General features: G+C 42.9%; 1 protein-coding gene across 1 annotated transcript in view; it reads left to right on the forward strand.

Annotated features, from left to right (window-relative positions):
* The window catches only part of ADAM12 (ADAM metallopeptidase domain 12), a 353284-nt gene that overhangs the window by 219526 nt on the left and 107829 nt on the right, over window positions 1-25929 (forward strand). The window contains exons 5-6 of the mRNA XM_073354062.1: window positions 12251-12329; window positions 17684-17760. Coding sequence (XP_073210163.1) covers window positions 12251-12329; window positions 17684-17760 — 156 coding nt within the window. The remainder of the gene's footprint in view (window positions 1-12250; window positions 12330-17683; window positions 17761-25929) is intronic.

A 25929-nucleotide genomic window follows, 5' to 3' on the forward strand; every position in this document is an offset into this window, starting at 1 on the left:
GCTGTTCAAGAGGTCCTGTTGGGCAGCAGAAAGACTGCCACCAGAGCAACCTACCTGCCCAAATGGAATTGGTAAGCTTGGAGAAAGGCATTCGGCCCGAGTGGGCCTTGCTGCAGTTAATCCTGGTCTACCTTTTGCATCTCAAGCTCCAAGGCCTGTCCTTTTCAACTGTCAAGGTCCAGTTGTCTGCTATATTGGCCTTTCATCTGCTGCTCCAGGGTAGGTCGGTTTTCACCCAGGACATGACTGCCAGGTTCCTCAAGGGCCTTGAGCGCCTCTACCCACACATCATGGACCCCATCCCTCCGTGGGACCTGAATCTTGTGCTGTGAAGGCTCATGGGACCTCCCTTCAAGCCTCTGGATTCCTGCGCTCTCCTTCTCCTTTCCTGGAAGGTTGCATTCTTGGTTGCAATAACATCTTCCCACCGGGTCTCTGAGATTAGGGCTCTTACCTTGTAACCACCTTTTATGGTCTTCTACCAAGACAAGGTCCAGCTGTGGCTGCACCCTGCTTTCCTGCCCAAGGTGGTCTCATAGTTTCATACGGACCAGGACATTTACTTACCTGTTTTTTTTCCCAAAGCTGCATAAGTTGGAGGAGGAGGAGCATAGACTGCATTCCCCAGACATCAGGAGGGCGGTGGCCTTCGACATTGAAAGGACCAAGCCATTCCGCAAGTTGACACAATTGTTCGTCGTGGTGGCCGACATGATGAAAGGTCATCCAGTATCCACTCAAATGATTTCTTTTTGGATCGCTGCCTGCATTCACTGCTGCTACAGTCAGTCAAGGATGCCACCTCCAGTGATCATGACTGCCCATTCAACCTAAGTGCAAGCCTCGTCGGCAGCTTTCCTAGCCCAAGTGCCTATCCAGGACATCTGCAAGGCAGCCACATGGTCATCCGTCCACACGTTCACATCCCATTATGCGTTTATTCAGCAAGCCCGGGACGATGCTGATTTTGGTAGAGCAGTGTTGCAAATTGCAAGATCGTGAGCTCTGAGCCCACCTCCGAGGATACTGCTTGTGAGTCACTCTCCGGTACATCGGCCTGATTCAGCGATGTGTCAGCCTCCTTCTGCTATGTCTGACACTGGTGCTAGAGAATCTGCCCCCAGAGGCCCTCTGACAAGATCGTCTGAGGAACCCAGGAAACACTCTCATATGCAGGAGTCTAAGTCTTCCTCAAAACTCACTTAGAAGAAATCAGATGTGACTTGCAGCAAGCCCAGCACATTGTCCCAAGAGGACTTCGTATGTCTTAAGTCCCAGAGGCTTGACAAGAAAATCCATAAACATTGAGCTTCACTGGTACCAGAACATGATCCATCGGTGCCATCATCCTCAACACTTTTCGCTATATATACATTTTTGGAGCACGGATCAAGAGCAACCTGTGGCCCATGAAGTGGAGCGTTAAGTACAAATAGTGGATGACGGAGTCAAAGCTGTATTGTAATATATTTGCATTTTAGTAAAGCATTTGATATAGTGTTTTATGAGATCTTATTCTCAAAATTAATACAGATTGGCTTGGATATGAACACTGACAGAGAACTGCCTAAAAGACTGTCAGGAAAAAAAGGTGTAAAGAGACAGAACAAAAGTAGAGTAAAGAAATGTACCAGGGATGGCTTGGAAAATCTACCAGAGACCAGTTATCTAGAGGACTAGCCACAGGTAGCTATGAAGAGGCCCACCAGCAAGGTCCATCTGTGATGCCCATCTCCACTGCTACCCAAGCTGCTGGGAAGGAGGATGGTGGCTAGTCTTTCTATCAGGCTGCTCTCCCTGGAAATTGCTTGAGATTTCCACCTTTCGTATCTGACTAGTGGGTCTTTTTATTTGTTTAAAACTCTCCCCTCCCACCTCAGCTGCTGGAGAGAGAATGAACTTTCTGTCTCTGCTTACCCCTCCAGGATAAGGCTGGTTGGAAATTGCTAATTTTCCACAGGAATTTTCAAGACTGTTTCTTTATAGGTATGTATTTGATACAAAATTCAAACAAAGAATGTTTTTCAAAAAACTTTTGTCCACATTTTCTGGTTTGGAAAACCTGAACATTTTTATGGGCCCCCAAATTTTTGCTCAACACCCCGCTCCCCTCTGCAAAGGGGGGGACAGGTGAACCAAAATTAAAGTTTAGTTTTAGACAAAAGCCATGTTTTGTTCAACAAAAAAAATCAGCCTGCTTGCTCTACTCCATGGGCTACTGGCTGCTGGGAGAGGGAGGGTCTCTTAGTCTCCCCCTCTTTGCTTCGAAAGGATGTAGAAAGAGATCACTGCTGCTCTGTCCCTGCCGCCAGTACCTTCCTCCCCAAGAATTATTCCATTGTCTGCCACTGCTGTTGCCACTCATTGCCCAAGTAGCAGGAGTGTGAAATGTGCAAGATTCTTGGCACTTCCATATCCTCATGGGAGTATTACTTGGTTAAGTAATGGTTCAGAGAGGACATGGTAACGGTCTACACCCATTTGAAGGATGTATGCACCAAAAAGGAGAGGAATTATTTAAGCTAGTAAAAGGGGTATAACAAGGAGAAATTAAAACAGGGAAAATCTATGCTGAATATCAGGAAACAAATCATGACAGTCACCTCTGCAATGCAGTGGAGGCTGTATTGCTTGTGACATTTGAAACTAGGTGAGGCAAAAATTAGTTGCTGTACAACATCTTGCGTTTGCAGAGAGATTTGTCTGTTTGATCTAGTAGATCTGTTCCATCTCTGACTTCTCTGATTCTATATCTCTTTGACATTCCCAAACTTATGGAAGGATCCTTATGACCTTTGGAAATAATATATTGCTGCTGGGGGGAAACACAGTGTGGTTTTCTTGTTTTGGAGATAAGAGGCTAAGTTGTGTTGCGCTATCAGATCTGTTAGTGAGTGGATTGAAAAAAGATCCTGTTTGTGTATTTGAATGCAAGATTAGCATTTTTGAAAAATCAACAGCTCAAGTTTCTGGGTCATTAACTTTTTTGTTAAATTATGTCCATTATGTACTCTGGGCCTTAGACCAATGGAGGTAGCTAACACCTGAAAGTTTGTAGGAAAATCTGATAGGTAAGTTTAGAACTAATTTACAACTGCACTATATTTGACTTAGCTCAGGGCAGGCAAAGCTTGTCCTGCCCTGCCCTGAGAAGCTTCCACTTGTTTGTTCAGAGAGACAGAAAAGGAAGAGCTGTTTCATGACACTGTCATTGACTAAGCAATTTAACTCAGGAGGAGCATGTTTCTCATCTACAAAGAATTAATCAGGAAGCTCTGGTGTTCCATTAGTTTTCTTTCTCTCTCATATGCCCAGCAAGTAATGCGGTTCCTGATACTATTTCCCTTGTTTCCACTTCTTCGTGCAGTGCAAAAAATTGATCATTTGCCACCGTTGAACATTGTGGACTGATGGTGTTTGGAACTTCAGATGTAGGCATGAACTAAACCAGAGCTCCTGCACTATGATGTATTAATGTTATTTTGATCCATGTTCTTTCTGAATTACATTGATCCAATTAGGTTAAGTAGCTTGCCATCTAAATTGATTTACTTTCCTGTATTAATCTCCTTTGCTATGAGTCAGAAAAGGGAGATGTAAATTAATTTAGTGAATTATATCTCTTTCTGAGGGAAGCAATTAAATTACCTAAGGGATATATATGTTAGATTTGTTGTTTAATATTAGTGCCATAATGGAAAGTTCAAGCACACCTTTCCTGATTGCTGAACTTGAGTGCTTGTTATACATTTTTTATAAGCTTTCAAGAAATGCCCTTACAGGACTTAGTCTCTTGATACTCATGCTAAATGCTTATTCTACTAGACAGCTTTTAAGGCATTAGATGTTTTGAAAGAGGGGTTAACAGCTTTGCCTGCCAAAAAAATATTGGCTACCCTATGGGCTGTTGTATTAAGTTAGATGGAATATATGGTCCAAAGGTGTTAACGTAACCCAGGCCCTGTCCAACATTAAACAAGGTTTGGTGTAGTGAGACCTTAGCTTGCTTAGTACCATGGTGCAAACATGACTAAAAATCATTTTAACCTTTTATTAAAAATACAGAAAAGAACAGTTAAAGCATTTGAAATGTAAATTATTAAATAAGGCTTAACAACATCCCTTTAGCTGAAGAGAGTTTTTAGAAGGAAAAAATACCTTGGTTGACAGTCTTTTAGGTGGCATTAAAGATGGTAATAACTATCCTTTTGGGGCAGTGGTTTTCAACCTTTTTTCATTTGCGGACTCCTAAAAAAATTCAAATGGAGGCACGGACCCCTTTGGAAATCTTAGGCATAATTTTCAGAACCCCAGAGGGTACACGGACCACAGGTTGAAAACCATTGTTTTATGGTTACCGACAACCTTTCGTGGACCCCTTAGACATAGTTTGCAGACTCCCAAGGGTCTGTGGACCACAGGTTGAAAACCACTGTTTGTGGGAAAAGAGCAGAAGTAGAGATGGACAGGAGCTGTCATTGTTGCTGCTGCTGAAGTCTGATCCCATTTCCTAGAAGACAAAACAAAATGAAGAGACACAAGGTGGGTGAGGAAATATCTTTTATTGGACCAACTTCTGTTGGTAAGAGAGAAGCTCTGAGATAGCCTCAAACCAACACAGCTACAACACTGCATAAAACAAAATGAACACAAAAAGGGGGAGAGAAAAATAACAGCAAAGATAGAAAATGCAGCATCTGTTTCTGGTGTTTGACTTTCACTTGCAACCTGATTGCTAAAAAAACACAGCACATGGTCTTATCAGGCAAACTCATACCAGCATTGGGCTGTTTAGGGCATTGCTTTATTTGTCCCTTTCTGGACACAGGCTCACAGCAATGTTGCAAAACATGCAGTCTTGGCTGGCTAAGCTAGACTCTTATTAAAGAGGTAGAAAAAGGAAAGGGATAGGAAACAGCAGAAATAAGATGGAGCAGAACAAGGCCACTTGTGTGTGTGTGCGCGCGAGAGAGGGGTAAGTTTTACATCCTAGGTGGTATTCAGGTATTAGCAGGAACCAGTACAGTTGGCAAATGTCATCTTGCTCCTTCCTTCTGGCCCAGTCTGGTCAGAACATCTCTCAGGTTCAGGATGACAAAGACCCAGGTTCCCAGGAGACAGTGGGGGTGGGTGGTAGGATAGGGAAGCTCGCTTTGATAAACAATTTTTCTCCATATGTCTCTTTAAGGACCCTAAAAGGGAGTGATGGGTGGAGTAGCCCATCCGGTTGTTTTCTCACCCATAGACCTAATTTCTGACACTAATTTTGGTTCATTAATTTTAATTTTGCTTCTCATACTGTGTGTTTACTAGGCATGATCTTAAAGTCCTTGAATTATATCACTGGGCCTTTTATTTTGGACTAATTTAATTTGTTGTCTCCCTTTTGTATGTTTTTCCACGAACATTTATTGTACCATTTTATGAACTTACTTTTTATAGTTGACCTCGCAATTAAGGTAAATTTGTAGGCCCAATTTTCACAACAGGGCATGCATTATACAGTCGCCATCCTTTACATCATAAGGAAAATCTGTCTGTCTTACTATCAAATTAATATTCATGTGCCACAGTACATGGCAAAAGAGCAAAAGGAGAGGTCTTAAGCAGAGAAATTTCAATTCCAGCTTTAGTAACTAGACTCAGAACTACTCAAAAAGCTTTTTTAATGACTAATATTATTACTGAAACCCTCTGAAGCGAGGCAACGACTCACTGGTGCAGCACCTCCTGCTGGTTGTCTCTGGAATAAGCTCTCTAGCCTTCAGCGCACCCTCTGCAGACCAGCATCTCGCCTGCTCCTGGCCCACTGTCCCTCCCAGACCCTGGTGCCCTTTACCCTGGGGTTCTGCCCCAGCAGTACCCCCACACTCCAGATCTCCCCTCCCTGGGGAACCCCCACCCCTCTAAACCCACATTGCCTCAGTGGCTACTGCCTGTCATCTAGCCCCCACTCACTGGAGCAGACTGCAGTCTGTAATTGCCACTCATCACAGGCAAGGGGTTAGGACCAGCTGCCTCTGCCTATTCCCAGGTTGTCCCTCTGCAGTCCCAGTACCTTTCTGGGCCTTTACCAAGGCCTGCAGGTTTACCAGGCTGGAGCTCTCCAGCTCCCTTTGCCCTTCCCCAGCACTGCTCCACTTCAGGTACCTTGCTCCCAGGCAGCTAGCCCTTCCCGCTCCCAGGCTGGAGTGAGACTTCCCCAGCTCCTGGCCCCCAGCCCTCTTATAAGGGCTAGCTGGGCCCTAATTAAGCTGGCCACAGCTGTGGCTGCTTCCCCAATCAGCCTAGCTTGGCTGCTTTTAACCCCTTTTCCCCAGCTGCAGCTCTCTCCAGGGCTGCTTTTAACTCCTTCAGGGCTGAAACGGGGTGACCACCCCGCTGCACCCTCTCACACATTTAAAAGTAGAATCGTCCTGAGCAGGCCTATGACCTGTACAGGAAATGTGCAGATCTTCAGCTGCTGCATTAGGAGCAGATCATTTCACCTGATTATCTTCCTTTGGGAAAGTCTGCTGGTGGACTTCTATTGCCACAGGATTTTTGCTGACCCTTTACCACTCTTAGACTATTCAGCCTTACAGTTCAATCGACTTTCTCAACAGACTAGTATCAGGCTACTGAGCCAAAAGGCTCTGAAGAAAGAAGCCTGCCAAGGATTGATAGTAGCACCTTTGGGAGTTTGTTTTGCTTGGTAAACTTTCTTAATTCAGGAGCTGGAACTTTCCAGGAAAGACACAAGAGAAATGAAACCAATGATGCCAGTGAATAAGATCCAGTGTCTGGAAGTTGAAGCTAGACAAATTCAGTCTAGAAATAAAAGACACTTTTTTGACAGTGAAGGTAGTTAACCATTGGAACAACATGTGAAGGGTTGTGGTGGATTTTCCGTCACTGGAAATTATTAAATCAAGATGGGATATTTTTTCTAGAAGAAATACTCTACATCAACCACAGCTATTGGATTCGAAGCAGGAATTAATTCAAGGAAGTCCATGGCCTGTGTTATGTAAGAGGTCAGACTAAGGGCTTATCTATACTTACAGTGCCACTGTAGCACTTAGTAAAGATGCTACCTATGCCAATGGGAGAACTTCTCCCATCGGCATAGATACACCACCTCCACAAGAGGCAGTAGCTATGTCAAAGGGAGAATCACTCCCACTGATGTAGCATTGTCTACAGCAAGGGTTAGGTCAGTAAAACTACGTTGCTCAAAGGTGTGGATTTTCCACATGTGATCACAATGGTCCTTTCTGGCATTAAAACCCATATAGCCTTTCCTGAGCCCTCTCTCGGGGGTGGAGTTCACCCTAGTCATCGTTCCCATTGTTATTATTCTCAGTTTTTGATCTTCGTAATGATGATATCAACATCAACAGTCTCCCTCCTCCAGTACCCAAGGAAATGAGCTTTCCTCTCCAGTCTCTTCCTTAAAATTCCCTTCTTCAGTCTAGCACTCCAGCACTGAGTCACCTCCCCTGTATCCATCTCTCATCTCATTAGATCACTACATTATTGTGAAACCCTTGAGAATAACAGGGCACATGCCAAGAGTACTGTTCAGTCACTTTGCCTCTGTGTTACATCTTTTACCCTGTCCAATGTCAGTATTTTGTCTGTTTAAATAGTAAACCCTCTGGTGCAGGCATCTTGGGTGAAATCCTGGCCCCATTGCAGTCAGTGGCAAAACTCTCATAAATTTCAATGGGAACAGGATTTTACTCTTTGTCCTTACATGTCTGTACAACACAATGCTGACCAGTGTTGCTATATATATATGATAACACTAATTAATAAAACAGCTGGTCTTTATGATGATGCTTTCAGAAACATTGGCAGTAAGGGACTCTAGATACTTAGGGTTGCCAGGTGTCTGGTTTTCGACTGGAATGTCCGGTCGAAAAGAGACCCTGGCAGCTTCCCCAGCAGCAATGCTGACCGGGCCGTTAAAAGTCTGGTTGGCAGGGCTGGCAGGCTCCCTACCTGGCTCTGCGTAGCTCCTGGAAGCAGCAACATCCCTCTGGCTCCTAGGCAGAGGGACGACCAGGGGGGCTCTGTGCGCTGCCCCCGCCCCATGTACCAGTTCTACAGCTCCCATTGGCCAGGAACCACAGCCAATGGGAGCTGCAGGGGCGGTTCCTGTGGACAGAGGCAATGTTTACTGTGCAGAGCTGCCTGGCCACGCCTCCGCCTAGGAGACAGAGGGACATGTTGCTGCTTCCTGGGAGCCTCCCAAGGTAAGCTTTGCCTGGATCCTGCACCCCTTCCCACACTCCTGCCCCAGCCCTGAGCCCCCTTCTGCACCCTGAACTCCTCATTTCTGGTCCCACCCCAGAACCTGTACCCCCAGCCCAGAGTCTGTACCCCCTCCACACCCTAACCCCCTGCCTCAGCCCAGAGCCCCCTCCCATACTCTGAATCCCTTGTCTCCACACCCCCAGCTCAGAGTCCCCTCCTGCACCCCAAACTCCTCATCCACCCCCCCCACCCCAGAGCCCCCAACCCTCTGCCCCCTCCCGCACTCTGAACCCCTCGTTTCTGGCCCCACCCCGGAGCCTGCACCCTCAGCCAGAGCCCTCACCCTCTCCTGCACCCAACTCCCTGCCCCAGCCTGATGAAAATGAGCAAGTGAGTGACGGTGGGGGAGAGCGAGCAACAGAGGGAGGAGGGATGGAATGAGTGCGGGGCGAGGCCTTGGGAAAGGGGTGGGGCAGGGACGGGGGGGGTAAGGGTGTTCGGGTTTGTGCAATTAGAAAGTTGGCAACCTTAACTATACTTTCTCTTAAATTAGCAGCCATTCCAGAGACTGTAAATGCCTGGGGTATGTCTACACTGCAATAAAAAACCTGCGGCTGGCCCATGTGAGTTGACTCAGGCTTCTGGGGCATGGGCTAAGGGGCTGTTTAATTGCAGGGTAAACATTTGAGCTCAGGCTCTAGGATCCTGCAAGGTGGGAGGTCTTAAGAACATTAAGAATACCACAATTAAACAGCCCCTTCGCCCGAGCCCCATGAGCCTGAGTCAGCTGGCACTGACCAGCTGCAGGAGTCTAATTGCAGTGTAGACATACCTTGGTGTGGTGATAATATCTGCTGCTTTGCTACTACCCAAATTGCCTCTTGTGCAACCCAGTGAACCACTGAAAAATTTTGCTGGATTTTAACATAAAATATGACTATACAAAGAAAAGTACCCCACACATGCTGAAATTTGGGATGAGATCCATGATTAAAGCTTGTGCTGCTTTCTTTAGTGTTACTTCATCCTCCTTTTCTCCTCATTTGCTTGATTCCTCCACTTGTCATTTTCTACTCTCATCTAGGTTGTAAGGTTTTTGGAACAGGGACTTCGTTTTTTAAAAAGTGTTTGTACAGTGAACCCTTCTAGTGCAATGGGTCCCTGATCTTGATTGGGCATTTAGGCACTACCATAACACTAATAATAATAATTAATAATAAAAATATTAGTCTACCAGAGATGTTAACATGTGTACAAGCTGAAAAAAAGGTGCGTTAACGAAGATGCAAACATGACCAATTTTGGAAAATATGTATTAATTTCAAGAACAATTCAGTCCATACTTTGCAATATAAAGAGGTGGACCAGTTTGGGCAAATGAACTTCCCAAACAAAAACCACATTTTTGGAAGAAAGCAGAACATTTCAAAACTCTATGCCAAAGATATATTCTGTAATCTGAATTCTCTGGTCCATTGCAGGTGCGCAGATGATATTGACATTTAGTTTTGATATCATCATCTGTCTGGAGCTTTTATATTTCACTAAAATGTTTGTCAAAACCTCAAACACTCACAGATGGTATTTTTTCACCTATGTTGAGAGCCAATGTAAATATATATTCTTCCTTCTGACCTTGTTAGAAATGCTTTCTAGATGAAATATTGAAAAACAGTCAATACCTTGACTGGAAGGAATAAAGTCCCTGAGCAGAGATTGCACTCAAAAGTAATGCTTCCCTATTCCCTGGGCTTTTCGCAAGGAGCAACTTTATATACAAAACTGCAGTTATGGACTCCAAAAATCTGTGCCAAGATCTTTGTTCTCGGTGTGGTTTAAAAGAAGGTACAGTTAGCATTGAACACTTACAAGGTTTGGAAATTCTTTTCCAAAACACCTTAGACCACTTACATTTCCTTGCTGACATTCCTTTGTCCAGGAACCTTTAAGTGCCATGATTATAAATCTTCCTGAGAACTTGAGTCAGAAGTGGAAAGTCTTTTATTAATAACAACTCTTTCTTCAAGAAACAGTTTTATGGGTACCCATAGTAGAACCTTCCGATTTTTTTTTTTAATATTCTGGGGACAAAAAGGTTAATTCTGTGAAGCATCCCTCTCATTTATTGAAAACTAGTCCAATGCAACTGCCAGTCTAGTGGAGCCAATCTCTCTCTCCTCATCCCAAACTGCTTTTCATATACTTTTTTCTTGAAAAGTGAACTGCCCAAATAGCTTTTATTTTACATTAGAAACTTATTTCCATAGCAGTGAATTTCTTGTTCCCCTTTGTTTACTTGGGTAAATTATAAAGGTGTTGTCTGAGTCTCTAACAAATGGAGGCCCACCTCACAGACATCATATTCAGTAACGGTAGATTTTTCAAAAGTGCCAAAATGACTTAAAAGCTCAAGATTCAATAAAAATAAATGAGGCTTGTACCCTTATGTTGCTTAGGTACTTCTGATAAGTTGCTGTGGGGAAAAAAGAATCCCATTGTGAACATGTTCTCCTTTTGATGTATCCTTGCAAGTTATTGACTGCTGTGTGTGGTAATCCAGTTTATTAGGAGGAATTCTTTCATCTCCTCCTGGATTCTCTCAAACCCTTTCTATCAATCGAACAAGTTTGTTTATTTTACTCTCATGTAAACTAACCTTAGTGCCAGGAGATCATGTTGCTTTTGTCTAAAATAATCAATTATCCTACCATCACAGGAGGAGAGCCCTCTAATACTTTGGCTAGAAGGCACAGTGATGCCTTGATGAGTAAGTCACTTTATTATGGCATAAAATATACCCCTTCCATAGAACAGAGCTGCTTGCACCATGAAAAAATAATGACAATGTTGGGATGTGTTTATTACTTATTATTACAATTTTTAATCTTAAAGATAAAACCTTATCCTTAGGGAATCTCTGATGGCAGGAGCTGAATAGTGTTAGAAAGTAGGTGTCTCTGAATTTCAAAGACAGCTGATATTGCCCTGGCACTAGAGTAGCAATGGTCAGTGATGCTAAGCTTAATACTGTCAGTTGCTGTATAATCACAAGATGCTTCAGTTGTTACGTTCTGGAATGTAACAAAAATTAAATGGGCACTGACAGAGCCCAGGAGATACAAACATATAATCCTCTTCCCCTACCTGCTTGAAATATTTGAAGTTTGAAGGTTTGTGCTCCTTGAAGTTGTGGGGTAAAATTTTCAGAAGAACTCGTCATTGGCCTGACTCTGCTCCGGTTGAATCCAATGAGAGTACCATTGACTTCTCAGGGAGCAGAATTACACTAGAGCTGAGCATTCTTGAAAATCCCACTGATGATATTCCAGTGACCTCATTTCTCCCACCTCCCTGTTACCCAAATACACCAGGCCAATAAATCCATGGTATTTTTCAAAACCAATGTTTTACATTTTTGTGAGCATGTAAATGTGGCAGCAGTGGCTAGCCAGTGGCTGATGTACACAGTGCATTAGACAGCAAAGTGATGGATAGAATGTGGGACACATTACCTTTTTTCCACTGTGTGTCATTTTTTCAGCAATTTTACCATGACTGAATTACTTTTAAAATATTCCAAACGTCTAGATTTCCAGTTTGATTGGAAAGATACTAAAAATGACATGAGGGGTTCAATATTGAGCTATGCTTATTTTTAATCTTCATTTGGAAGAAAGGACATCTAGCAGCTTGTAGTAAATATCAATCACAACAAAGACTTTTTATTATTAATGGAGGAACTTTTTATGTTCCAGCCTACTAACCTACTAGGTTTCTTTGCTGTTTCGAGTGATTACCCGTCACATTTTTTTCCTAATCTCGTGCACAGTTCTGCACTAGTTCATGCTCTAGTCACGGTGACCTATTATGAGGCTTTCTGTTTCCAGGCTTGTTAATTTTAAACTTCTTATTCTATCTCAAATGGAACCATGGAAGAACAAAAGTCATGATTATTTGATCTTAATATGACAGATGTGTCATTTTGTTTTGTTTTGTTTTGTTTTTTCAGAGGCCTCTTAGCTGATAGCTTCACAGAAACGCACTATTTGAAAGATGGCACTGATGTCATTGTCACACGCAATTACACGGTAAGGTTTGTGTCTTGGGGAATAGATGATGCTTCATCATTAAAACACCCACCACGGGAGAGTTGCCAGGATAGGGGGGTGAAATAAAATAGCTAGCTGGGTATTCTTTTTAGAGTGTTGTCGTTGGCAACTGCTTGTCCCTGTGTACCTAAGCAAGAATTTTGAGGGGGAAATTTTCAAAGTGAGGCGTGGGGAGTTTCACCAATGACTGTCATTGAAGCCTTAAGATTTTTGCTGTTAAAGCCTTACACAGCTCTTTGAAAATGCACTTGTTAGAGTTTTCTAGTAGGCCACAAACAGCCATTGTTGCACAAATGAGGAGTGAAGGCCTGATTGAATTAAAAAGAAAGCCCTAAAAAGCTGGCTTCCGCAGGCCAGTGCCGAAGGTCACATAAAGGCATTCCAAGGTCTGCGTGGGTTTCCACAATGCAAAAGAAAGATGTATCTTTTATTTTTTGTTTTTATTGAATCAGGCCTTAAGATATTTACAAAAAATATATCTGGCTAACTTGCTCTTCATTAAAATTAGCACAAAATGCCCTTTTTTCTCTTTTAAAAAATGCATTTTATAAATAAAGTACTGTTTTAAGGCACTCAAAATTTTGTCCTCTGATGGAAAATATGAATTCCTTAATTAAAAACAGTGCAGCAATTGATTTTAATTATGAAGTTTATCTTTTATCTGGCTTAGTAGATCCAGCTCAGATGGACTATTTCTTCATTTATTGTATAACATCAATAGCTATCCCATGAGCTAACTTTATTAAAGGAGGGCTGTACAGTCTGTGCTATAAGTAAACAGCGAAAAGGCAAGTAAATGAAAAATTTCAAAATGGTTTTAAAATTCTTAATATTCAAATGAGGAAAGAATATACAACTTTTTGTGGTTCACTATTGAAGCAAACTAATCTCAGCTATGTGTACGGCTGACTGTAGAAAGTTTCCTCTTTACAAATACATTTGAAAGAAAAGTTTTAAGTAGGCAATGTACTTTGGTACAGTGATGATGGCAGAAAGACCCTAAATAAATAGTACTAACGGTGCAGTTTGCTGCCAAAAATAGTTTGAAGAGACCAGTACAACACATTTTTGATCAAGAGCAACTGCAATATTGTTTAAAAGAAATGTCTTCCTGAGGTTCTATAATTTGATTTTACATCTTTTTTCATTCAGTATTCCTAAAGTGCCTGAATGGTGCACTCTAAACTAAATCAAGTTACTGATTTATAGTTACCTGGCTGTGGAAATGAAATCAGGTTTTGGTCCCTGTGCTATTTGCAGGTCTGAGCATTTGCTTGGTGCAGATGTTGCTGTTGTATTCTCTTCACATTTAGACTAAAAACTAAATAGCCCCCCCCCCCAAAATCTGTCAGTCTCAAAGTTAACCACTGCTTTATTAGTTAATGGTCTGCAATAAAGCCAGAGCACAGCTTTAAATACAACAAATCAGCTAACTGTAGTGACTATTCGTTTTTTGGGGGGGATCATCTATTTCATTCAGTAATTTAAAACAGCAAAAGTCTTTCTTTGGTGGGTGAAAAATTCTGTAACTCAGCTGAATTACTGAGCTAGAAACCAATTTTCCACCAGTCCAATCACAGGATATGATCTGATAGGTTTACCGTTTTCAATATTGAACTTAAAGGAACCTTACCTTCTTGCAGCATGTGGATCTTGAAGAAGTTATGAAATGAATAGACAAGTTCAAAGTTAATGAAATATCTAGTTGCATGCGTGGAGTGGGAAGGAGTAAGAACCTTTTCCATAATACACTCTTCGATAATGTCAGTTACACTTTAGGTGCAGGCTGTATGAGCCTGGGAATCATCATCCCCTTCCTCTTTCACCAGACACTTTCACAGACCAGGCAAGTCTACAGTTAAAAGGCTGCATCAGTGCCGCTGTAGCACTTTAATGAGGATGGTCTAAGCCAATGGGAGAGAGCTCTCCCATCAGCGCACTTAATCCATCTCCCCAAGTAGCTATGTTAATGGGAGAAGCTCTCCTGCTGACATAAGGCTGTCTACACAAAGGGTTAGGTCAGTATAACTACATCACTTGGGTGTGAAAATTCCACACCCCTGAGTGTGACATAGTTCTACCGATATAGGTCTGTAGTGTAGTCCAGGAGTTTGCTGCATACAGCTAGAGCACACAGATATCTGGCTTCCATGAGCAGCACTAGTTATAAATTGTGCTCCTGCCTGAGACTCCAGACTACTAACCCTTATGACTTTTAGTGGATGTTTATGTAACCAGGCTGTCTCAATGTCAAGCAGAAATATTGTGGCCATGCTTAACAGCTACATGCCCTTAGCTGTGAGAAAAGCAAACCTTTAGAGAGAATTCAGTGTGTGGAATTGCTCCCCTTTGTGATTTTCTTTCTCATCGGAGTGTTACTAGCACTTTACTGAGGCAGACAATGAAGACACACTAATAATAAGTTACTGACACACCATTTTTCTCATTGCTTTAACTATGGCAAACCATATAAATTCAGGTTTCAGAGTGGTAGCCATGTTAGTCTGTATCAGCAAAAACAATGAGGAGTCCTTATGGCACCTTAGAGACTAACAAATTTATTCGGGCATAAGCTTTCGTGGGCTAGAACCCACTTCTTCAGATGCACAGAGTGGAAAATACAGGAGCAGGTATAAATACATGAAAAGATGGGAGTTGCCTTACCAAGTGTGAGGTCAGTCTAACGAGACAATTCAATTAACAGTAGGATACCAAGGGAGGAAAAATAACTTTTTTGTAGTGGTAATCAATGGAGATATGCTGGTGTAAAGCCAGTGTGAGAGGAGGATAAGGCCCTATATCCTTCAGCACTTTCAGCAGAAGAATATAACTTTCTTTTCTACTCAAGAAAGTAATTGGTTTATAACCCATGGAAAAGAAGCCCTTGAGGAATTCCACCATGATTTCAACAATTTCCATCCCACCATCAACCTCAGCCTAGACCAATCCACACAAGCGGTCCATTTCCTGAACACTACTGTGCTAATAAGCAATGGTCACATAAACACCACCATATACTGGAAAACCTACTGACCGCTATACTTACCTACATGCCTCCAGCTTCCATCCAGGACACACCACATGATCCATTGTCTACAGCCAAGCTCTAAGATACAACCGCATGTGCTCCGATCCCTCAGACAGAGACAAACCCCTACAGGATCTCTATCAAGCATTCTTAAAACTACAATACCCACCTGGTGAAGTGAAGAAACAGATTGACAGAGCCAGAAGGGTACCCAGAAGTCACCTACTACAAGACAGGTCCAACAAAGAAAATAACAGAACATCACTAGCCGTCATCTACACCCCCCCAACTAAAACCTCTCCAGTGCATCATCAAGGATCTACAACCTATCCTGAAGGATGATCCTTCACTCTCACAGACCTTGGGAGACAGGCCAGTCCTCACTTACAGACAGCCCCCCAACCTAAAGCAAATACTCACCAGCAACTACACACCACACAACAAAAACACCAACTCAGGAACCAAACTCTGCAACAAAGCCCGATGCCAACTCTGTCCACATATCTATTCAAGGGACACCATCATAGGACCTAACCACATCAGCCACACCATCAGGTGCTCATTCACCTGCACATCTACCAATGTGATATATACCATCATGTGCCAGCAGTGCCCTTCTGCCATGTACATTGGCCAAACCGGACAGTCTCTACGCAATAGAATAAATGGACACAAATCTGACATCAGGAATTATAACATTAAAAAAACAGTCGGAGAACACTTCAATCTCCCAGGACACCATCACATTAGGCCTGAATAAAGACTGGGAGTGGTTAGGTCATTACAAACCTAAACCTAATTTCCCCCATACTAATTTTCCCCTACTGTTACTCACACCTTCTTGTCAATTATTTGCAATGGTCCACTCTCATTGCCACTACAAAAGTTATTTTTCCTCCCTTGGTATCCTACTGTTAATTGAATTGTCTCTTTAGACTGACCTCACACTTGGTAAGGCAACTCCCATCTTTTCATGTATTTATACCTGCTCCTGTATTTTCCACTCCATGCATCTGATGAAGTGGGTTCTAGCCCACGAAAACTTATGCCCAAATAAATTTGTTAGTCTCTAAGGTGCCACAAGGACTCCTCTTTGTTTTTGCATATAAATTCAATTCAGATTATAACCCACTGTTCTGAATTTTGTTACATTCTCACGTTAAAAAAAATGCTCCAAATAAATATTTTCTTATGAGGGAAACTAGTTTGCTTAGGATTCATATCTGAGCTATTTCATTTTACCCTGGTCTTTCTCTAGATTATTGCTTTCTTTAAGAAATCAAGGTGGGCTTTAGAAGTGTGCTGTGAGCGGCTGTGTAATTGAAAACCATTCCCTGACACTGAAAAGGTTAATTAATGCAGCTAGATGTGAATGAACCAAGTAATAAAAAGGCATAGTGAGATGACTGTCAGTTGAAACATGAGTGATAACTTTCTTTTGAACTAATAAGATAGCAACCTTTTAGAATAGTATTTTCAGCTTCCAGATAGCATTTAAAGGAGCTGTGAAAAAAAGAAATGCTGAACGTGACACAATCATTACTTTCCAGCCAGTCACATAATTGGGGATGTAGTATAACCTTTAGTCAACAATAAAATTAATGTTGATTGCAGCGAGAGTCAGTAGCTTTGTTGTGGTTGCCTTTTGCAAGCGGATGGATTATTAAAGAAATACAATAACCCAGCCACAAAATGAAAAAGGATTGTTGCCTTTCAAAATAGAATAAGACCCTCTTATTTTTGTTTGTTCGTAATAGTGTGCTGCTACCCGGCTAGTTCATTTAATAAAATGCTTCCTTTCCAACCCACTTTTCATTTGCTCTGTGAGTTTCTCAAGCCATAGATTTGAGAATAGTTTTAGTACATCTCACAGTATGCTTAATTACCTCCTATGAATTTACATCCTATTACTAAAGAAAACTTACATCTAAGCAAAATGTTGATGTCAATGTGATTTGTTCAGCTGCTTAATTTTATAAAATGCCCCATATCATAGCTTTCAGATAACATAATCAAGGAGAAAAAACTTGTCACATTTTAAATACACTCTTGATTGTCTTTTAGCAATTAGGGATGTCACAGGTACTTGTGTGGACTCCTTTGGTCCAACATTAAACCTTGAGAATGCTCATTACAATATTTCATGGAGGCAGAATGATTGCTATCAGTGGGATACTGGATGCTGTCGCCTGAAATCAGACGAGGTTTTTAGATAGAAATTAAGGGAGAACCTTATAAAAACGAGGCACTAAATAGAATTTATGATTACCTAAATGTTTGCTCCTTCCTTCCTTTTTGCAATTAGGGTCACTGCTATTACCATGGTACTGTGCAAGGGTATCCTGATTCTGCAGTCAGTCTCAGTACCTGCTCTGGACTTAGGTAAGTGAGCTTTCCCAAGACATCTTGGACATCTAAAAACACATATAATCACTACAATCAAATCCCATGCTTCAAGGCTTCAGTTGGTTGCCTGCAGGAGTCAAGAAGGATTTTTCCCCCCAATAAATAATTGGCTAGATGTATTCTGGATTGATGTTTTTTCTATCTTCCTCTGAAATACCAAAGCTAGGCCAAACCTGGAGTTGCGACACCAGACAGGGTGGACCAGTGTTCTGAGGTGGTAACAAAAATCCTTTTTCTAGATGCTTGATTGGTGTGTCTTGCTCAGGGTCATACTGCGCTCTAGATTTGGGGTAAAGAATTTTCCTCCAGATCACATTTGGAGGGACCTTGGAGTTTGGTCTCTTGGCACCTGAGTCTCTCCTGTTCTCTGGCTGTGGCAGACAGTTTAGTCCTTGATGACTGACGTGCTGTTGTCTCTAACTAGAGTCTCTGAGCTCAATATATGGGAATGTGATTGAAATTTAGTGGCCTGTGATGTACAGAAGGTCATGGTTTGTGCATGATTTGTGCAACCCAAATATTAAAGCTGAACGTGGGGACTGGGAATGAGAATTCATAGAATTTAAGACGAGGAGGGATCATTAGATCATATAGTCCGACCTCCTGTATATCTTAGACCAGGGGTGGCCAACCTGTGGCTCCGGAGCCACATCCAGCTCTTCAGAAGTTCATATGCAGATCCTTGTATAGGCACCAACTCCGGGGCTGGAGCTACAGGTGCCAACTTTCCAATGTGCCGAGGAGGTGCTCACTGCTCAACCTCTGGTCCTGCCACAGACCCTGCCCCCACTCCACCCCTTCCCGCTGCCTCCCCTGAGCCTGCTGTGCCCTCACTCCTCCCCCTACCCCCACAGCCTCCTGCACGCCATGAAACAGCTGTTGGGGAGGGAAGAGGAGGCGCTCATTGGCGGGGCTGCTGGTGGGTGGGAGGCGCTGTGAGCAGTGGGGGAGCTGATGCAGGGCTGCTGACATATTACTGTGGCTCTTTGGCAATGTACATTGGTAAATTCTGGCTCCTTCTCAAGCTCAGGTTGGTCACCCCGTCTTCGACCATTACATTTCACCCAGTTATCCCTGTATTGAGCCCAATAACTTGGTTTTGGTAAAAGCATATTAACAGGAAAGGCATACTGACATGATTTGAAGACATTAGGAGATGGATAATCCACCACTTCCCTTGGTGATTTATTCCAATGGTTACATACCTTCCTTTAAAAAATAAAAAAGCCTTATTTCTACTTTGAATTTGTCTGTATTCGGCTTCCAGCCATTGTTTCTTCTTCAGGTGATGGCCTCTATTTGTATTCTACTGTGGGTGCACATACACCCCATGCACCAGAGACTGGAAGATTTTTGCTAGCGGTTCTGTTGGTCTGTGCCTTTGTCTTTCTCCTCTTCATGCTCCAAACCAAGGGTATAAGGGGTGATGCAGACTGACTGATTCTACAGTTCCTTTCTACCACCCATGGTCCAAGATGGAATCCTTCAGTGTCCACAGTGTTTGCTACAGCAGCATTTGCTTTATTCAGTAATTACCTGTAAATAATTGTCTATAGTCTTTAGATAGTTGTAGATGGCATCTTAGTTCTTAGTTTAGCTTAGTTAGTTAGTCATAATAGATGAGGGAAATCTTCCTCCAGATACACCTCTAAAAAGAAGATTTGTTCACCAACACCATCTATGTCTGCACCCCAGTACAGGAGGCTAAGGAGGTCAAAAGAGGCATGGTGCCAGTCTCCAAGATCCTAAAAATAAGAGTGTTTTGAGGCTGCCACCACCCACAGGAGCAGGACCATCTCTGGTACCAACAAAGGAAAAGCATCATGCCCCCCTGCGCAGGCGGTACCACTGCACTCTGATAAGGACTCGTCAGCACCTAGAATTCTGGCCAGAGTGACTTTGCCTGTAAGCAAGAATAGGCATCCTCACTCCCCACAGCCCTTGTCTGGGGAGAAATACATTACACCTGAGGACATAATCATCCTTCCCAGATCCCAAGTCTGCCATCCTTTCAGATCCAATCATCTCAAGAGAGATCCTGACGCCAATGGTCCAAGGATGGCACAAGAGAGCACGTGAGCTGCTCTCTGGTACCTTCTGCCATTAGGGCATCACAAAGTCTGTACTGACAACAAAACCCATGGAATCAGAGCCTACTTTTTCCTCCTTAGCTGAATCAAATATTATCAAGACAGCATTACTGCTGAAAGAGGAGATCTAGCTGGATAGTGGATCCAGAGTCTCCTGGGGCTCCCCCCATGCAACCTCATAAGACAGTGTGCTAAACGTGGTACCAGTGGCACACAATGTCATCAAGACCAATCCAGCCACCTTTTGTTCCCACTTACCTGCCTTATTGGGGGTCATGGGACCCATACAAGAACTATTCCGAGTTAGTAAGATGTTTTTGAGAATCGTGTCATTCTTCTTCTCACAGGGAGGAGATGGAACCCCCACAGGAAATGGATGAGGAGTGAAGAACCAACATCAATGGAAACGCCTGCTCTGATGGGTCTGTTCTCATCTTCATCCCCTGATTAGAGAGTGGCACCAGCCTTGCCTTCTCCACCTGATGATTGCAAGCAATTCCAAGGCTTGCTAAAGAGGGTGGCAGACGTACTCCAGATTCCCCAGAGGAAGTGCAAGAGATATTTCATTAATTCCTGGGTATCCTACAGAGTGTGGGCCAGGAAGGTGGTGCTTCCCATTTTGCAGACTGCCAGCATGGTCTGGCATACCTCAGTTACATGCACTCCTATGCCAAAAAGTACAGAAAAGAAATACACTTCTACCCCAATATAACACGGTCCTTGGGAGCCAAAAAATCTTACCGCGCTATAGGTGAAACCGCATTATATCGAACTTGCTTTGGCCTCGAGCATTTCCGTTATTAATAGTCACTTCCCGCCCCCTGACTGACCCCTCAGAACCCCCGACCCATCCAAAAACCCCCACTCCCTGTCCCCTGACTGCCCCGACCCCTATCCACACCCCTGCCCCCTGACAGACCCCCCGGGATTCCCACATCCTATCCAACACCCCCGTCCTCTGACCGTCCCGCCCCCAGAACCTCTGAACCATCCAACCCCCCCTGCTTCCTGTCCCCTGACTGGCCCCGAGACCCTCTGCCCCTTATCCAACCCCTCAGCCCCGGCCCGGCACCCTTAATACGCCGCTCAGAGCAGCGTGTCGGAGTCAGACATGCTGACGTGCTGCTTTACCACGTTATATCCGAATTTGTGTTATATCGGGTCATGTTATATTGGGGTAGAGGTGTACTTCATACCAGACAAGAGAGCAGAGTTTTAATTCATACCCCTTTTCCTGAATTCCTCAGAAATCCAGGCTGCCACTGAAATAAACAGGCAATGTCATCCTTACAGAAGGGATGGATCTTGGAAGCTAAATATTTGGACCTATTTGGAATGAAGGTTTTTACAACAACCAGCCTGCAATTCCACATCAAACTGTCATGCATTAATGTCTAAATATGGTTTCATTCATTATTCCAAGTTCATGGAATTCACTGACAAACTCATGCAACAGGATTAAGTGCCATTCCAAGCATTTATTGAGATAGGTACAATGATTGCCAGATAATCCCTTCAAGCTTCACTTGACACAGCATCCTAGTCAATGGCTATGGCTTTTTTTCATGCATAGACTGTTGTGGCCTCAATCCTCTGGATTCCCCAGGGAAGTCCAATCTACAGTGAAGGACTTGCCCTTCTAAGGGAACAGCCTGTTCAGTGAGAATATGGATGATTCATTATGCACATTGGAGGACTCAAAGACAACCCTCCACTCCATGGGAATCTACATTCCACCAAGGAGGAAATTCTATAGACCACAGTCTCATAACCAACACCTCAACCCTTTTTCCATCAAAGGGGCTATGAACCACTACAAAAATGGCAGAGGATGCAGGGGAACAAGTACAATGTTCTCCTCTCTTCCTCCTTCAAACCCCAGCCTCGCACTAAGAAACACTTTCGAGAGATCTGAATCAAACCAGTTGCCAATCTAACTACCCAACATTCAGAAACCCAATTTGGTGACCATCTAGTTCATTTCTCCCAAGCCTAGCAAATGATAACAGAAAAATGGATCACTGATATCCTCTAAACTATAGCGTTCCTCTCTTCCACTCCAAAACCCCCAACTGCATCTGTCTTCAGGGACCACTCCCATGAGAGGATGCTCATTCAGAAAGTAGACTCCCTTCTTCAACAGGGACCCACAGAACTGGGACATCACCAACACTGGGGAGAGGGGTCTTACTCAGAATATTTCCTCATTCCCAAAAAGAAGGAAGAATGGAGACCCATCAATATCGCAGGCAGCTTGATGCCTTTATCTGCAAATTGAGGTACAGGACAGTAACCGTGGCATCAGTAATTCCCCCTCTGCAGCTGGTTCACAGCTCTTGACATGAAGGATGCCTGTATTCACATAGACATATACCCCACGCACAGAAGATTCCAGAGTTCACTGTAGGTTTCAACTATTGTCATTACAGAGTGTTCCCCTTTGGCCTCACAACAGTGCCAAGAATATTCACAGAGGTGTTATCAGTTGTGGTAGCCTATTTGCACTGCCACAGATCATCACTTTTCCCTTACTTCGAAGACTGGGTATTGCTAGGGAGCTCTCGTCAGGAGATTCTGACAGTGATCTCATCTCTGCTTAACCTTCTGTGCTTACTGGGACTTGGTGTAAACATAGAAAAGTCTGTTTTAGTTCCCATACGGACCATAGAGTTAATTGGGGCAACACTGGACTCTGTCAGTGTCAAAGCATACCTTCCTCAGATCAGATTCCAATCAACCATAGTATTCAGCTCCAGATGAGCCTGTTCAGTCTGTTCATTTGTCATCCTTCTAGGTCATATGACCCCCTGCACCTATGTTACTCCCTTTGCAAGACTTTGCTTCATTGCCTGCAAGCTTGGCTCCAGACGGTATACGTGCCAAGGAGACACAATATGGAAAAACTAGTCTCTCTCTCCCACAAATCTCTTGGGAGAACAGGGAGCAAGTGTGTGTGGGAGTTTTCTTCATTCCCCCCCCTCACCCCCCGAGAAGACATTGATCACAGACATCTCCTTGTTAGGATGGGGCACTCATCTAGATGAGCATACAATGAGAGGGACATGGAAAGTGGAGACTTTCCAAATGAGTTTCATTCTGCATGTTATGAGTTAACAAACACCCCTCCTCCCCAAGGTCTGAGAGTCCACTCTACTAGGGCCAAGACCCCATCAGTAGCCTCGCTTTGGGATGTTCTTCTCACTGAAAACTATAAGGCAGCAACCTGGGGTTCTGTCCATACCTGTAATAGACATTACACTCTGGTACAAGCTTCTCCAGCTGACGCACCTTTCAGCACAGCAGTACTCCAGTCATTGGTACCACAGAGATTCTTGCATCTTCTTTCTCAATTAATACTGCTTGTCAGTCACCCACAGTGGAAAACACATAGGGACTATCACTTGAAGGAGAAAGAAGGGTTCTTATAGTGTATGGTAACTGGAGTTCTTTGAGATATGTGGTCCCTATCTGTCTTCCACTATCTGCCCTCCTTCCCCTTTGTTTCTGATCCTTGATGCATGGTTCATGGTAGAGATGGAACTGAAGAGGCAGGTGGTCCACACCACCCTTTATACCCTTGGTTCGGCACATGAGGAGGAGAAGGGTGCAGGAACAGACCAACGGACACTGTTAGCAAAAAACTTCTGGTCTCAGGCACATAGAGGCAAGGCACGCCCAAAGTGGAATACAGATAGGGACCACACATGTTGAAGAACTGTAGTTACTGTAAAAAATAAATAACTTTTATTTCTTATTGTACCTTTCTCCACTAGATTAAAGATCCCTTTTAAACCCAGTATTTTCTCCCCATGAAGCACTTAATGCACTAATCCAGTCACCTCTCACTCTTCTTTTTGATAAGGTAAACAGGTTGAGTTCTTCAAGTCTCTCACTATAAGGCATTTTCTCTAGCCCATGAATAATTTTTCCAGTCCTTTCTCCAATTTTTCAAACATCCTTCTAAAAATACAGATACCAGATCTATACACAGTATTCCAGTATCAGTCTCATCCATAGAGCTGGCTGAAATTCAGGATTGCTGGTTTATGAGAAACGTTGACTTTTTGAAATTTGGTTCCTAGAAAACCTGAAAAAACTTCATTTCAGAAACACAGCCACATGGTGTTTCCTAAACAAAATATGCTCCCTGGACCAGAAGCTGCTGATTGAATTGACATACTTGTGAGGGGAAACTGACAAGAATTTCCGTTTGTCCATAGTTGCTGGGATTCCCAAATCTGTGACTCTAGGGCAGACTTGCGCTTGGAGCAGAAAGTGGTGAGGTTTGTGATGGTCCTTTGTTCCTGGGGGGACGGCGACTTTGTCTCAGAGCTTTAGATGATTTTGTTAGATATCCTGGGCCCAGACTTTGGAGTGCTTTGAAGATAAGGACCTAGACCTTGAACTCGATTCAAAATTCTCTGGTAATCCAGTGTAGGGAGCGGGTTCTCCATTGACAGCTATGTTTTGAGATCTGTCAGTTAGTCAGTTCTTAATCCATTTAATGTGTGCTTTATCGATATTGTACAATGCTATGTTTTTAATCAGAATGTCATGCAGTACTAAGTCAAAAACCTTACAAACGTATGATACTACATCTACACAGTTACTTCTGTCAACCAAACTTGTAATGTCCTCAGATAACAAAATCAGGTTTGTGTGACAAAAACTGTTTTCCATAAATGCATGTTCCTGCCCTTAATTCTCTTTTAATGGAGAATGCATATTCCCTGCAGCTGCATCAAGGGAGACATCAACAGGATAGTAGAATTTTGGGGAGTCTATATGATTGCCATTTTCCCATGGCAGTTGTGCCGAGGTGATGCTATATTTTATTCTGACAGTACACTGGTTGGCATCTATCAAACTGTGACAGAACCTGGTTGCCTTCCAGTCCTTGTTTCGCTGTGGAGTCCTCAAACATGTCCCCCTGGGGTAGTGAGCAATGGTATACACTAGCAATGACAAGAACTGCTGTACTGCTGTGAACTCCTACAGCTTCCAAGAGCCCAGTAGTTCTGAGAATTTGCTTCCTAATGTGGCTATGAAGCTCAATAAATTGTTGTGGTGAAAGATATACCATGTAGCAAGTAGTTTAGATGCTAATGTTAACACACACCAAAAAAAAAAAAAAAAGAGTGAGAGAGACACACGTCAAGAAAAAAATTAAATTAACCAATTTAATAATTTCTCAGTCAACTTTCAGAAAGGTACTGACTGATGGTAGTTTTTAAATACACCATAGACACAATTCAGGAACCAATTACCCTTCTTAGTCGGTCAATCACAGAATGGTATTTACTCACAGAGCAGTTCCAAATCACAGTAAGTAACTGTAAACTGGCTCTAGTGTTCTCCCTGGAAAACCAGTTTTCCTGTCAAATTTCCAGCTGTCTCAGACTTTTCTGAATTTGTTTAATTTATCTACGAACAGCATGACTATTTGAGCCTTTCCCTCCTCTGTTTTGCATTCTGTATGGTGGTGGTATTGTCAAGGCTTTTATATTATAGCCTTGGAGATCTTAGGAGCAGAGGAGGAAGAAAACAGAGTAAACAAGCAATTTGTTACCAAAATTCTTTTCCTTATTAAAAGGGCAACCTTGGCCATAGTTAGTAGGATTCCACTGTTGTCTTCCAGCAAGAAAACATTTTTTACGGGTGCTTTTCCATCTATCTGGCATTGCCACTAAATTTTATTCTAGTTACCCTATTACGTTTGTGGTATTTTAAAGAGCATTAGTCAAATATAAACCATTGTCATGGCAGGTAAAAAATAATTTAGTGCCCCTTAAATATTTTAAAGAATTGCATGATTACAGTGAGAGCAGTGCTAGGAGTCTACTGCAGCTAGGGAAAAATTGCCCTTTGTGGGGAAAATAAAAGATCATATTAGTCCTGCACTCCAGAGCTATTTACAAAGAAAAAATCTAACAAGAACAGTTCGGCTGTATGTTAAATGTGGTTTCTCTCTTTTCTCTGATTCATTCTCTCTTTCACTTTTGGTGAATTTTGTGCTCACAACTGACTGACAAACCTAATCCTCTCTTTGAGTCCA

The sequence above is a fragment of the Lepidochelys kempii genome, chromosome 7, assembly GCF_965140285.1.
Source record: "Lepidochelys kempii isolate rLepKem1 chromosome 7, rLepKem1.hap1, whole genome shotgun sequence".
Taxonomy (NCBI): domain Eukaryota; kingdom Metazoa; phylum Chordata; order Testudines; family Cheloniidae; genus Lepidochelys; species Lepidochelys kempii.